The 13,986-nt window shown below is 42.5% G+C and overlaps 3 protein-coding genes and 2 non-coding genes across 5 annotated transcripts; 3 read left to right on the plus strand and 2 right to left on the minus strand.

Moving 5' to 3' along the window:
• Nucleotides 1–257: 257 nt before the first annotated feature.
• On the minus strand, nucleotides 258–4,274 carry LOC142904187 (uncharacterized). The gene is made up of 2 exons (XM_076050137.1): nucleotides 3,982–4,274; nucleotides 258–2,758 (listed from the first exon to the last, which is right to left on the minus strand). Exons 1-2 carry the CDS (start codon nucleotides 4,193–4,195, stop codon nucleotides 1,839–1,841), a joined length of 1,134 nt encoding a protein of 377 aa, XP_075906252.1. The 5' UTR covers nucleotides 4,196–4,274; the 3' UTR covers nucleotides 258–1,838.
• Nucleotides 4,275–4,964: 690 nt separating this feature from the next.
• Nucleotides 4,965–9,244, plus strand: gnl3 (G protein nucleolar 3). The gene is made up of 15 exons (XM_076050136.1): nucleotides 4,965–5,100; nucleotides 5,303–5,361; nucleotides 5,499–5,639; nucleotides 5,923–6,042; nucleotides 6,132–6,212; nucleotides 6,289–6,424; nucleotides 6,554–6,657; nucleotides 7,104–7,254; nucleotides 7,345–7,432; nucleotides 7,507–7,684; nucleotides 7,782–7,924; nucleotides 8,130–8,266; nucleotides 8,344–8,474; nucleotides 8,680–8,749; nucleotides 8,840–9,244. Exons 1-15 carry the CDS (start codon nucleotides 5,088–5,090, stop codon nucleotides 8,935–8,937), a joined length of 1,650 nt encoding a protein of 549 aa, XP_075906251.1. The 5' UTR covers nucleotides 4,965–5,087; the 3' UTR covers nucleotides 8,938–9,244.
• LOC142904220 (small nucleolar RNA SNORA47) lies at nucleotides 6,857–6,989 on the plus strand. The gene has a single exon (XR_012929360.1). It is a non-coding gene; the product is annotated as a small nucleolar RNA SNORA47 (small nucleolar RNA).
• On the plus strand, nucleotides 8,538–8,612 carry LOC142904219 (small nucleolar RNA SNORD19). Its single transcript, XR_012929359.1, has one exon. It is a non-coding gene; the product is annotated as a small nucleolar RNA SNORD19 (small nucleolar RNA).
• Nucleotides 9,245–9,363: 119 nt separating the features above from the next.
• Nucleotides 9,364–13,651, minus strand: glt8d1 (glycosyltransferase 8 domain containing 1). The gene is made up of 9 exons (XM_076050138.1): nucleotides 13,231–13,651; nucleotides 12,896–12,994; nucleotides 12,539–12,749; nucleotides 12,202–12,319; nucleotides 12,012–12,096; nucleotides 11,814–11,926; nucleotides 11,536–11,702; nucleotides 11,276–11,388; nucleotides 9,364–10,438 (listed from the first exon to the last, which is right to left on the minus strand). Exons 1-9 carry the CDS (start codon nucleotides 13,244–13,246, stop codon nucleotides 10,257–10,259), a joined length of 1,104 nt encoding a protein of 367 aa, XP_075906253.1. The 5' UTR covers nucleotides 13,247–13,651; the 3' UTR covers nucleotides 9,364–10,256.
• Nucleotides 13,652–13,986: the final 335 nt, after the last annotated feature.

A 13,986-nucleotide genomic window follows, 5' to 3' on the forward strand; every position in this document is an offset into this window, starting at 1 on the left:
GCGCCCCCTATTGTTAAGTGTTTGGTAATACAGAATAAAATTGTGAGTCATTAGACTCAAGGACTTAATAGTCCTTGACAAGTTTTTTTTTTTTTTTTAAGTCCAAACAAACCAAGAATAGGCACATACCTCAATTATTATAATGATAACTGGAAAGTCAAAAGCACTTGCAATTCTGAGAATAATGCCAAGGACAGAGAACACCCACATTAATGGTTTAAAAGTGCCAACAAAGTCAAGACTTGTTAAAACAGACATTAAAAGGTATACTCAAGGACTACTTTATTAAAAATAACATTTAATATGCAATGATACAACACTGTACAATAGTGTGGGTGTGTGTGCGTGTGTGTGTGTGTGTTGTGCGTACAGAAGACAGTGAGTTGGGGGGCATCTGCTCGGCTGTGAGGAACTTCTGTTTTCATCTATGGCTGCATTCGTCGCACACTTACAGGAGAAAACAACTGAGCTCCAATGCAATACAAACGCTTCACTTGTTTCATTTTGAGGGGGGCTCTGGGAGACCAAGTTCCCATAATAATTTATTGCTAATTCCGGCACAGTCAAATCCAAGGGGGAAAACCATTCAAATCCAATCAGATCAGATCAGCATCAGACTTTTATCAAAGTTCTTCTGTGGGTAAATATTTTATGGTGGCTTCTCGAGTTCTGCGTTCACTCTAGGTCCTGAGAGAGAAGATGCGTTTTGTAAGATCTGCTGTTCTGGGGTCAGCTACACATGGACAGGTGAACTGAATAGTAGGAAAACAATTTTTTTCCATTTTGGGAATATCAATCCTTACTGGCGACATATTTAAAAAAAATACCTTGCGTTTAGTAAAACAGATGAAGGTGGTTTGTGGCTGACAAAGAGAGAGAGAGAGAGAGAGAGAGGGAGACAGAGAGAGAGAGAGAGAGAGAGAGAGAGAGAGAGAGAGAGGTTTGGCTAACACTGTTTGGCCCATGTCGACAGTGAGAGAACTCCTATTATTGTCCTAGTGCAGGTTACAAACAGACACTGAAGTAAAAATAAAAATCCTACATGTAAGGTAGATCAGGACGAGTGGCACTTTTACATGTTCTCACATTATCTTACAAACAAGTGGCAGTCTCACACCTCTATATTTTAGAGTACTAACAATGTGCAATGGCAGTATTCAGCTCTGGATCAATGTTACAGCCCTCGAAACGAGTGGAGTACAAAGTTAATATCAAGATTGGAACAAGCCAAGAGCCAAGAACCAGGCTTCCCTCCTCAAAGTCGGTTATCTGACAATCTACTGGAACATTTTCAGTAGCTTGTGTTTGAGGTTCTTTGCACTCGCTGCCACACAGAAGCAACTCCATGGCAGTCAGATTGGACAGAGGTTCCATTTTTCAGCTCACTTTGAAGCCAACATGCGAGTGATTGTTATGTATTTATTTATCTATTAATTATCTTTTTTTTTTTGACCAAAAATTACATTTATGGATGTGGTGCTGGTAGGTGGTGACTGAACTTCTCTTAATGCATCAGAATTTCAAGGCATGAGTGGAAGACTGTCGTGCTAATTAAACAACTAAGGAAAGGCTTGATAATTGAAAAAGACCAACTAAAAAATGGCTCACAGTCTCGAGTCAACACTCAGTGAGAAGTAGAAAAGTAAGACGCACTAAACTGGCTTATAAAAAGTCTAGTGAGGGACTACGGTGTGGACAAGTATTAGAATAGTTAAGAAACCTTTGCTAAGAATTGCTGAATGCCTACTTCCTGGGGGGAAAGAGAAATGTTTTGTGCTACTGCAGCAGTTTTAGCTTTTTTTGAAGTTCTTGGTGTCCTTCCACAGTCAAAGAATCCATCATTGTCCTGAGAAATATGATCCCTCGCGGCTGTGGGTCTGGAGATGCCTTTTGATTTTGTCAGATCGACTGAAGCACTTGCCGCACACAGGACAGCTGTACGGCTTCTCTCCGGTGTGGATCCTCATGTGCACCTTGAGGTGAGCCATCTGCGTGAAGCCTTTACCACAGATCTGGCAGCGGAACGGCTTTTCCCCCGTGTGGCTGCGCTGGTGCTCCTGCAGCCTTCCCGACGAGCTGCAGCACTTCCCGCAGACCCCACACCGGTACGGCTTCTCCCGCGTGTGCACCTGAACGTGCACGTGCAGGTGGCCGACGTGACTGAATGCCTCGCCGCAGACCTTGCAGCTGAAAGACGACATGTGGCCCTGGACGGGGGATTTCTGATGCGGGCAGTCCACAGCGTTGGTCCCTTGCGTGCGCATATGGGAGGCCTGTCCTCTATTGGCTCCAGCTACATTTCCCTTGGCACCAATCATCTGTCCTCCGTTCTCCACGCCAATAATGTCAATGTTGTTTTCATTGGAGCAGTTTGGGTTGACTGGTGCAAGAGGCTGGGCGCCGCTGTTGGAGGAGGTTGAGCCCCTATGGCCTCCTCCGCTCTCGACCTTCACGTGGCGAGAGGGGCCTCGAGATGCAGGGTCCCTCTCCCTGTTCTCCACTCCCTGACTCTGGGGAAGGTTGGACGTGTGGGGGCCTTCCTGGGGAAATTCACTTGCAACACGCGGGGGTGTGAACATGTTCTCCGTTGTGCTACAGGGTGCATGGCTGCGGAGCTGATCCTCTACTTGGTTTGGGCGGAGATCTCTCTTATCCTTAATCTGAATGGGAATGCGCTCTTCGTGGCCCATGCTGGGACTCCACTCCCGTCGTGGATGCTCTCCATCTTCCTCATCCAAAAGGCCCATGGACGGACGATCTGAGTAGAGATCATAGAACAGATTGAAGAGTAAACCACATTTATTCAAACATCAACATGGCAAAATTCAACGTTTATTTACTAAAGTATTGAAGAAGTACAATATTCCAGCTAAAGTTTAGGTGTTTTCACAATAATTATTTTCAAAATACCATTTACAATCTCAAATGGCATAGAAGCTGTTTTGCATGATATAACATTACATTTGTGTTCAGTCAGTATCAATAGTAATACATTTAATATCAAGTCATTCAATATCTGTAATGAAGTACTGTTTTGATCCTATATTATCAAGGAAATAAATAAATAAATAAAGCCTAAACAAGCGCAATAAGCAACACGGACACCTACGATGGGCTGTCAGTTAAATTGTCATGTCAAAATAAATCAGCCATGATTTTCAAAATTGGTGATTTCAGACAAATATGGCGCAAATATTTTTGGTCACGGGCATATAATGACAAATAATGACAAATAATGACACATAATGACACATAATGACAAAAACATCATTCACCTTGTATTAAAAAAGTTAAGAAAGACAAGACATTTTCCAGACCACAGCCAAAAAAGACCTTGGGAGATCGCTGTACCCAGTGTTTATTTTGACAGATGATATACTGTATTTTTACACTGTTATACTGCATGTAAACATCAAATACCGAAAGTTCAATCAACACTTCTTGCACCGATGCTTACTATTATTAAGGCCTACCTCACTTTGAATTCAGTTTTGCCATGTGTTAAAGGAATGTTGTTTAATAAAGAAGCATACAGGCAGCAGAAAGTTTAGGTGACCAACAACAAAAGCACTGACACATGGGTGTACGGGATGCATTCTTGAGGAGGCGCACACTTTTAATCTCAGGATAAACCGTGACGTCAAGGTGAACGAGCAAAAGAAGATAATGCATTTCACGTTAATCTATCCTATGCAAACTAGTAGGATGAAGTAGCTGCTTGGCTAACGAACAAAGGTTGCTAACGTGCTACGCGCTCCACAACAACAGCAGCTAACTTACAAGTAGCCCGCTAGCATTGCTAACACCGACTTGCTTGCGGGTACAGCAGGCGCGTTGTGGAGTACCTTAAAACGTTGTATCATTCGTTCTGTTCACAGCCACTTTAATTCGGTTACCGCCTCACAAGCGCTGCTTTTAATACAGTAAACGGCATTAAAAGTGCGGTTAGCTTTCCACTTGGGGGCGGGGAGGGGTGCTAACCTGGCCATATCTCTATCCCAGCGTCTCGCAGTCTGCGTCTTAAATGGTCGTTCTCCCGCTCCCGGATCGCTATCTCCTCCTGGTACTCCAGAATCGTGTCCTCGACAGATTTGTAAATCTCCTGCGCAGCGAGCATGAGACGCTCCGTCAAGAAGACGTTTAGAAACTGCAGTTTGGTCATTTTCTTGTGGTGCGCGGAGGGTCTCGCTATCATCCAAAATGGACCAAAAAAAAAAAAAAAAAGATGCTTGGCTCGGTCACGTGACCCATACTTGTTTCTTCTTCTGCTTCTTCTTCTTGTCTCAAGACATTCCTATCACTCGTCTCAATCTTTTCCCTCCGCACCGTAAAAAATATAGCGTGGCTTTTGTTACTTTTTAGGCATTGCTTTGCTAGAATGGTTAGCTGCATTTTGGTTAGGTGACACATTTTTCACACAAGCCATTCAAACTCAAACTATTTTACACAAGTTACAATAACTTCAGATAACTGTATTTACCTCCTAACAGTAAATGTAAAAGTAATATCTGTTTTTTTCCCCAATGAAAAGGAGATATTATTTAATTTCAGAGACTTCAATGCAATTTTTGCACAATTGCAACCTGTCAAAGATATATTATTTATTATCTTAATATTAATATAATATTTAATATAGGCTTTTAAACCATGCTGAATAACCCCTGAGAAGCCTATCTGAAATTTGTGTCGATGGTTATAAATAGTATAAAGCAATTTTCTGTCCAGTGTAGGGTTAGTTTCTAGTTAGTTGTTAGTTAGCTACTTTAAATATACTAAAATTGTAAGGCATCTTTTCGAGTCACCAAACTAAGTGTAAAGGTTCGATGCTTACCTTGAATGGAAAAGAAAGGCTAATTCTGCGCAACTCTTCCATAGCTGATCATGGGTTCTGTTCACTGGGGGTCTTTATGGGAATATTTTTTAGTAAACGTAAACGTTCTACGGTAATAAAGCATTGAGCACTCCGAGACAGCAGGTGGCGCTAACCATACTGTACAAAGCGGAAGTGACGTAGAAGTCAGTCGCTCCTCCACGTGGGGAAGTTCTCACTCCGTCGGACTCGCGTGCACACTTCACACAGCTCCAAGATGAAACGACCAAGTAAGTCTACGAGTCTTGCTACGTCTGTACTTAAAACTACGATAACGTATCTTACGACATGTTTCGCTCGTTTAATCTGTCTGGATTTTAAGCAAGTGACATAAAAAAAAGTCACAGCTCTTGTCGACATTGTCATACATGTTTAGCCCCCTTAGCACTTCCTACCCATGTTAAACTTTCCCACGTTGCTCTCTCTTTTCAGAGTTAAGGAAAGCGAGTAAGCGGATGTCATGTTCCAAACGGTATAAAATACAGAAAAAGGTAAGCGGCTATACGACGCCACCGATAGTTTCTCAGACAAGGCCCTTGTCAATGAGGTAGCTGCCTCATTATAATTTTTTGCTCTTAAACGTGGTATGACTTAAAAGTAACGTATGATTTATTTATCTTTTGTTTAGGTCCGCGAACACAACAGAAAGATTAAAAAAGAGGCGAAGAAGAAGGGGGTCAGTAAATATGTGAAGAAGGACCCCGGCGTGCCCAGCAGTGCGCCCTTCAAGGAAGAAGTTCTCAGGGAGGCCGAGCAGAGGAGGCTACAGGTGGGTCGGAATTAACGCAATGGCTCACTCTCTATCTCAAAAAAAAGACCAACTCATCAGAACATAAAACCTTAATCAATTTTTTTTTTAAACGGGAACGTGCCCGAAAGACATACTGACATGTAGCTTTGCGCATCTTCTAGTGGTTGTACGGTAATTCAGGACCTTTTCTAGTGGTTATATGGTGTGCATACCTGTGTATCACCACTACGCCACTGCCTATGCACCCTGTTGCCTGAACATTTGAAGTTTTTTTTTATTTTTAAACATGTCTTTCTGACAGATTGAAGAGGAAAAACAAAAAAAGAGAGAAGCTGGGAAGGAGGCGCGAGCCCAGAAAAGGAAAAAGGAGAAAGAAGCGGCAAGTAAAGAGGCTGAACCTGGTACCAAGAAAGCTCGGCAGGTAAAACGAAGAAACCATCCGTCACTGTGGCGTTTGATCACCTTTTTCAATGGACTGGCTCTTACTCTACTTGCTGCCTGGTTCCACAGAATGAGGCCAAAAAACGGAAAGAAAAACAGTCTGCCACCGACAAGAGCTCTGAGAAGCATCTCTGCAGTGAATTAAACAAGGTATCTGAACCAAAGTCAGCATTAACCTGCTGAATAAAAAAAAGAACGGTTCCTCAAGCCCCTCTTAATTTTTCAGGTCATTGATGCTTCAGACGTTGTGATAGAAGTCCTCGACGCTCGCGATCCTCTCGGCTGCAGGTGTCCACAGCTGGAAGAAGCTGTGCTGCAGAGGGACGGCAACAAGAAACTGCTTTTGCTCTTGAACAAAATAGGTATAAATAAATAAAAAGTACTCATCAATTTACAGTTTAGAGCTTTCATTACTCTGTGTTTGATGACAGATAGGTTGTCTCATCTGTAATGTGCTACTGTGTTTGACTGTTAGTTTTTTTTCCTCCTAGATTTGATACCGAAGGAAAATCTGGAGCGGTGGATCAAATACTTAGAACATGAGCTTCCAGTTGTGGTGTTTAAAGCGTCAACGCACATCAAGGACAGAACAGTGGTATGGTTACAGTCTGACAAATCAGTATGAATACCAATATATGTTTTGCGTCGCAATGAGTAACGAATAGAAATCTTAGAATTGAGTCAAGGACAGTGTTCAATTGAATTTGAATTTACAATGATGAAAGTTCTTAGCATTTCCGTTTTCAGTAAGAATTAGTATGTTGATACCATTGCTTCTAGAAATCTTGTGATTATGGAGGACTGAGAAGGTTGAACAGCTTCTGTTGTGCTGTTTTAACTGGTTATAACCTCCAACAGCAAAGACAAAACATGCAAAATCAGTGGCTCTGTCACCAGCAGAGTTAACGTGCATGTTTGTGACAGCTCACATGCAGTCTTTTAATGTACTGTTGGCAGCTGATTCCTTTGACTATGATGTCTCCGTGTTGGCGGTTCATTCACGCTCGTCTCTAATCATGTCGTTCTTTAACTCCCTTTCAGCAAGACAAGAAGAACAGAAAAATGGCCTTCAGCAATGCTCCGGACTTTTCACGAGCAGCAACCTGCTTTGGACGCGCCTGCCTCTCTGAGCTCCTCTCAAGTTATGCTCTTAAGACAAAGGGAGAGGCCTCCCTTAAAGTGGGTGTAGTTGGTAAGTCTCACCAGAAGATCAGTCAGCATTTAATGTTAGCCGATAGCTGTGTATGTTAAAAAAGCAGCACTTTTTTTTTTTAACCCTCAGGATTTCCTAACGTGGGAAAGAGCAGCGTCATCAACAGCATGAAGGAGATGCTTGCGTGCATGGCTGGTGTCAAGAGAGGCATCACAAAGTAGGTACTGTTTTAGTTAGGAACTGTTTGTGCATTTTAAAACCCCTGCGTAATAGTTCTTGACGTCTCGTCAGATTCATGCAGGAGGTGCACATCTCGAAGAGCGTGAAGCTGCTTGACAGTCCTGGAGTGGTGACCCTGGCGTCCAACCCAGCTGCGTCGATGGCTCTGAGGAGCCTGCAGGTGGAGGAGGGCCAGGAGAGCGTCCTGGAGGCCGTCAGGGCTCTGCTCAAACAGTGTGACAAGATACAGGTGAGAAAAGCTGCCATCACAAGGTGATGGCCGAGCAGGCTGACCGCAGCGCAACGTTTTGCTGATCTTTTCAGGACACCTGCTCTTCATGTTTCAGATCATGCTCCAGTACAATGTCCCAGACTTCCGGAACTCACTGGAGTTTTTAAGCCTGCTCGCCAAAAAGCGTGGATACCTGCAGAAGGGCGGAGTTCCTAACACGGAGGAGGCAGCTGCTGCTTTCCTCGCAGACTGCACCGGGTGAGCATTTCACTGTGTAGTCGTAATGGAGGAATAGTAGGCAGGTGCGACGTGGAAATGAGGACAAAAACGCATTCCTAGATGTCATTGTGAAGACTTCTAATCCAACTCTGATTCCACACTCTTTGAAGAAACGTGTAAAATATGTGCATTTGCAAACCAGTGAACTTTTCCTGAGTCTAATGTGGGTGCGTTGTCTCCTCAGAGCGAAGCTAAAATACCACTGTAAGGCTCCGGGCAAGCACAGTCTTCCTCCATACATGTCCAACACTGTGGCTGCTGAGATGCACAGTGGATGGGACCTAAACCAGCTGAAAAAGGGCAATGAGCAAACTATAAAAGGTACCATTCTTTCATCACTGCTGATGAACATCCAGCATCAGCAGGAACAGATGTAACTGATATTTTCTGTTTTGTAGAAGTTAAATTTCCGAACCAGGCCAGCAGTATTAGCTTCACCTCCAGCGGCTTGACTGCAGGCCTCCTAAGTTTCAGCGAGACCTTTGAGGAAAAACCCTCTGCAGCCACAGAGACTGAAGAAAGGAATGAGGTAAATGATCTAAGACCAGAGCACGATACAGTTGCTTTAGATAACGTTAGCAGTCTGGTTTCCTGGAAATGAGGAAAAAAATGCAAGTCTGGAGTTCATCCGTGAAGACTTCTAATCCAACTCTGATCCAGCTAACTCAGACCTTTTCTTTTTTTTCAAATCTCCTGTTGAGGATGGCATTCCCTAAACTTTGCCTCTCTTGCAGCCTGAGCAACTGCCCGAGGACATAAATGAAAATGAGGAACCCACGAAACCGCTAAAGTCATCTCTCAAAAGTGTGTTTTGAAACTTCAGCATTGTTAAATCTAGTACTTAACGATCCTGTTGTTGTTTTTTGCAAATCGGCTCTTTTAATTTTCTTTCAGAAAAAACAGGCAGCGGACAGACGACGCAGAAGTCTGTCCACATCAACATCGGCCCATCTGCAGACGACACTTACGACTTCAACACAGATTTTAAATGAGCTGCGTGGTCGCATCGCCGCCAGTCTCTTAAAGAACTGTTCAAACACGGTGCAGGATTTACCGGCACGCAGCAGCAGGCTGAGTTAAAGCATCAGGAAGACAGGAATTTTGTACAGACTCCCATTCTGCAAAGAAAATTCTGTTTATTCGAAAAAGTGTCTGTTAAATTGTGCTGAGCTTTTGTACCACGTTAAATATAATCCTGGTTTTAAATGTCCAGAGCCCACTTGTAATATTGTCTATTCATTGCTGTATATAGATGAGGTACTATAACTAATAAACCTCAGTAAAACCCATTGCAACTTTCACACATTTTTTTTTTAAACTCAAGTGGCAGCCACTTTTTTTCAGTCCGCCATTAACTTTACCATGTAGTTTTACATGTGCCGTTTCAAGCGCAGAGTAATTCAGTCCAAATCAGGAAATATTAAAATGGTAAGGTTTATTTGTTCATTATAAAAGACATTTACATCTGCAAATGGAAAGCTTTTCTCCAAATGTTTAAAAATCACCAGTAACGACAGCATGAGCAACATTTCTGCAGAGGAATGGTTGGCGTAGTGGTCTGAATATATAACACAGCTGCAGATAATTTCTAGAAATGCAAGTTTAGCCTTATTCATTCTATAAGCAAGTCAAAAAGCACTTGGATGAATGCACTTAACCGCTGCATTGGATTCACAATACCGGCTGGTATATGGAATTATAAAGGAAGTTGACTTAAATGATCTTTTTCTTGCTTAGTGGTGAATGTTAAAAGGAGACGCAACGTTTCCTCTCGTACTGACTGAATAGTCTGAGGAATCTGCAAGGTTAATGCTGTGGGTGGAGCATGAGGTTAAAGTTAAAAACTGTAGTGTTTACTGCTGCACTGTTAGAGCAGAGGTAAAACTGACGCCCGCTAAATATACAAATAAAATGCACTTTTGTAAGCTGCATGTAAACAAAGCTCCATAAACTTGGCGTGGCCAATATTTACTTGGTTGTTTTGGCACATTGGTACAAAAGACACTCCATGTTGATTTGCCTCACACACGTCTCCATGTGCCGAATGAAAATCTTTCAACCTTTACATTTTAAATAAAAAATAAAATAAAATTAAGTCTTTGCAAATTCAACCACGGAAGGGATGTTAAATGTGCATTTTGAAACAATGGGCCAAGTGTCAAATGTGTGATTTGGAAGAGGAATCATCCACAGGTCGACTTTTTTCGTAGAATTGCAGAACGAGGGATTGAAAAAGGAAGTTCCTGAGGTATCATGTGGCGCCGTCCTGCTGGGACTAATCAAATGTTCTTCGGAGCAGTCCACCTTCCTATTAGTCCCTTGCTGTTTTCCTCACAGGATGGAACTTTCCTGTGGGGTCAGAAATGAACCACTTGTCCCACACGTCAGAGAAGGAGGACGTCCCTCCCCAGGGCTTATAGTGTCCATTCCAGTGGAGGAGCTTGGCTGCTTTTACAAACTGCGAGGAGTAGCGGTTTCCAGCTCCTGTGTTGCCTGGAAAACAAGGGTGTTATGTGTTTGTTTTTTTTTTGTTGTGGTTGTTTTTTTTCCTCAATATAATACAATCAAATCGTTATGGATAATTACAAAGGTGTAGGTGCCTAAATGTAGATTTTACTCAAATTAGTATTTTTAGAATTTACATTTAAAGGACAATCTTACAATTTGGTTTATTTCAATTAAAATTAGAACTTTAAGAGGAAGGCTTTTATTTTGAAAGGTCATCCTTAGTTATTTTAAGGGTGCTGCATCAGTTGATTTCACGTCCTGGTCAGATTTTTTGCCTTGAAGTGAGACTGAATTAAACGGATCAACATTGAAGTGACATACCCGAGTGTCGCGAGGTAATGGCCAACTACGTGAGCCAAGATTACGTAACTACAAAAGGTAAACTAATGAAAACAATTGACTCTTGTTTCCTTTTAACTTAAATTAATGCCTGGTTTGTTGAGTTCCCAAGACAGAAATCTAACAAATTCACCTCATGAACATAAAGTACGAATTATTTTCAGCTGCTGTGACATGATCAACCGGCAGGCATCCTTAAGAGAATAAAGAGGCAGGAGCTGGTTGAAGCTCAACAAAAGTGAGATGCTGCCAATACAAACATCGGCGCGGTTCCTAACTGGCTCTGAAATCTGATTGGCCTATTTTGACAGCATGAGCAATCATCCGTTTGCCTTCCAAGTCATTTTCAAGGAATTCCCCTCTTTCTTGAGATCGACGTTGAGTCGTTTTTCAGATGCATGACGATATATATCCAAAAGACATATTGAACATTTTATCTATGGTGCGAGGTTGACTTAGTGTCAGCAACCAGGGAGGACTTACCGAGGTGTCTGACGTGCCACATGGGGTCGATGGTGGAATGACGTTTGTAGAAGGCGATGAGGAGAGGAGGGCTAGTGACACTTTCTGCCAGATTCTTACTGTACAGATCCTCCCTGCGCAAACCAAGAAATCATTTGAATCACTCAGTCTCATGATACAGTTTCTTAAAAAAAAAAAGAAAAAGCACTGAACAGGTTTCAACCCTCATTTTGAGTACAATAAACCGACAAGCCTCAAAATGAGCAGTGGGAGTCGCCTACTTCGTGTTGAGCTCCATCCAGTGCTCCAGCTGCTGCGTGACGTTCTGGTTCCTCCACTCAGTCAGGTTTGCCACAATGACTCCTGGGTTGAAGGTGCATGTGTTGGCTCTCATGCCCAGCTTCTTGATGGCCTCCTTCTTAAAGTCAAGGAAACCTATGTAGTTATTCTGTTGGGGTTAAATAAAAATTAAAAAAAAGCAGTGTTTAATAACTCCCACTGGCTGAAAAGCTTGAGACTGGCATCGCTCTGTCGAACTGTCGGGATGAAGATAATCCACCTGGTTTCCCGCTCCGCGAACGAATCCCTTGGCCGACGCTGAATCACAGTCGTCTGAGAAGGCAGCTGCGTGACCTGGTTTGATGTTGGTTTCAAAAAGTTCCTGAATGTCCCCTGAGATGCAACAGACACAAACAAAAATCATTCGAGTCTTAGTCTCAGTTACTTGACTTATTAGTCAACAACTATTCCGTCTTACCTTGTACAACAACGTCATCGTCTAAATAGATGGCTCTCTCCGCTTCGGGAAGGTACACAGGCAGATAAAATCTGGCAAACGTCAACTGGAAAACAAGTTGAAATTAGATTGTACCAAAGTGGAGCTTGAATAAACATTAGTCTTGGCCCAATGAAAAAACATTAGCCGCTTGCTATTTTTTCTGTCTCACCGGTTGTGCAGCCTCTTGCGCCTGAGAATCTTCCGGTATCTTCCCTTTGAGGATCTCAGGCTTAAAAATGACGAGCTTGTATCTGACACTTTTCAGCCTCGTCTTGGTGAGCCACATTCTGTTGACACAGCAAAATGATGCGCTTCTCAGAAAATGTTACCTTTGCATGAAGGTTAATTTATGGCCAGCACATAATGAAATTGTGGATGACAAACAGTGTGCAAGTCAACACTGACATATAATATGTCAAGGTGATGTATCCCCAGCAACCGCTACCCCCACAACCTTTGTCAGTTTGCTTGACGTTGCAAAAGCCAGACACATTTGATGTTCTTACTTGAGGTGATCCACTGTGTCATTCAGGGTGACAATAGTGAACACAACGTTGGCCTTGCTGTTCTGGTGGATGCTGTTGATGGCAGTGACCACACCACCAAGTCTCTGCTCAGCAGCGGTGATGACAACAGGAATCTCATCCCCTTTCCTCGCTGCCTCTGGTCTGATGTCCGGAGACAACTCCGACTCGAAGGGAAGAATCAACGATGCATCTGCATAAAGGCACACTGTTGTTTTAGGACTGCCGGACCAGACAAGCAGCATTCATGACTGTTAATTGCAGGTGGGAATAAATTGCACTGCAAATAGTGCATCAGACGCACCGTTTACTTTCCATCCCACAGGAAAAGAAACGTACCTGGGTTTTCCTTGTGCAAGAAGTCGCTTAGGTTGAGCAGGTTTCGTTGGACTATGATCAGGAAGGCCACGGCCAGAAGCACAAGGATCAGCACGTTTACTGTGAATTTTGGAAAATAAATATATGTTTTAAAAATACATTTAAAAAAAAAAAAATCACGTGAATGGGTAAAAAGGGAAATTCAAAATGTTGGGATGTGACTCGCAATAGTTCTAGGTGTGTGGTATCACATCTAAAGTTACAATTTTAATATTTTAAGCATTTTTTTTTTTCTTTCTTTACTAACCGCTGATAACATGACGCAGGGATGCAAACAGTTACATCCTCCAACTCACCTCTTCTGAGAGTCATGGCAACGAGCTCATCGGTCCCTCCACGCACCGACGATTACAGAACGATGATAAATGGACCGAGATAAAAAACAAAGACGCAAGTTGATGTGAGTGCAGCTGCAGTCAATCAGCTGTCTACTCAAGGTTGCATTGGATCCCAGTTGCAGCTGCTGCTGTGTGGCGACAAGCGAACAAAAGAAAACGCCAGCGAAGTGGAAATTTTTCCCAACCTAGTTTGTTTAACTGAAATTTAAAAATGTAAAATATTGATCGACGAGACTAGTGTAGCGTGGGGGAATTATTTTCCGAATAGCGAAAGATGGTCTACACTACAGCCATACTGCCAACTCAACATCGTCAAGTTCCATCTAAATTCGCGCAGAAATAGCTGCCCGATGATGTGCCTGATTGTAAAACAACTTTTGCTGCGGATAATTTAGGCAGGCGGAAGTTTCCGTTGAAAAGAAATATTCTATTTTTCTCGCTAATATTCACACAAACATAATTTCGTATATGTAACCCGTAGGGGTTTTTTGTGTGAATTTTTGCGTTCTTAAAATTTTTTTAAATAAAAAATAATATATATTTTGCGGGCGCAACTGCATTGGGTCCTTCAACAGTAGACGTATCGTTTTGAAACCGGAAGTAGAACTACATCGATGAACGTCAGTCGCTTTTGTGTTTGGTGAAAAGATTTCAGAGGAAAGATGTTGTCTATATTCAAAAGCATCCCGACGCATATGGTAATCCCGAATTTAT

The sequence above is a fragment of the Nelusetta ayraudi genome, unplaced genomic scaffold (genome assembly GCF_046127955.1).
Source record: "Nelusetta ayraudi isolate G7.1 ecotype Tasmania unplaced genomic scaffold, CSIRO-AGI_Nayr_v1 ptg000124l, whole genome shotgun sequence".
NCBI classification, from domain to species: Eukaryota; Metazoa; Chordata; class Actinopteri; order Tetraodontiformes; family Monacanthidae; genus Nelusetta; species Nelusetta ayraudi.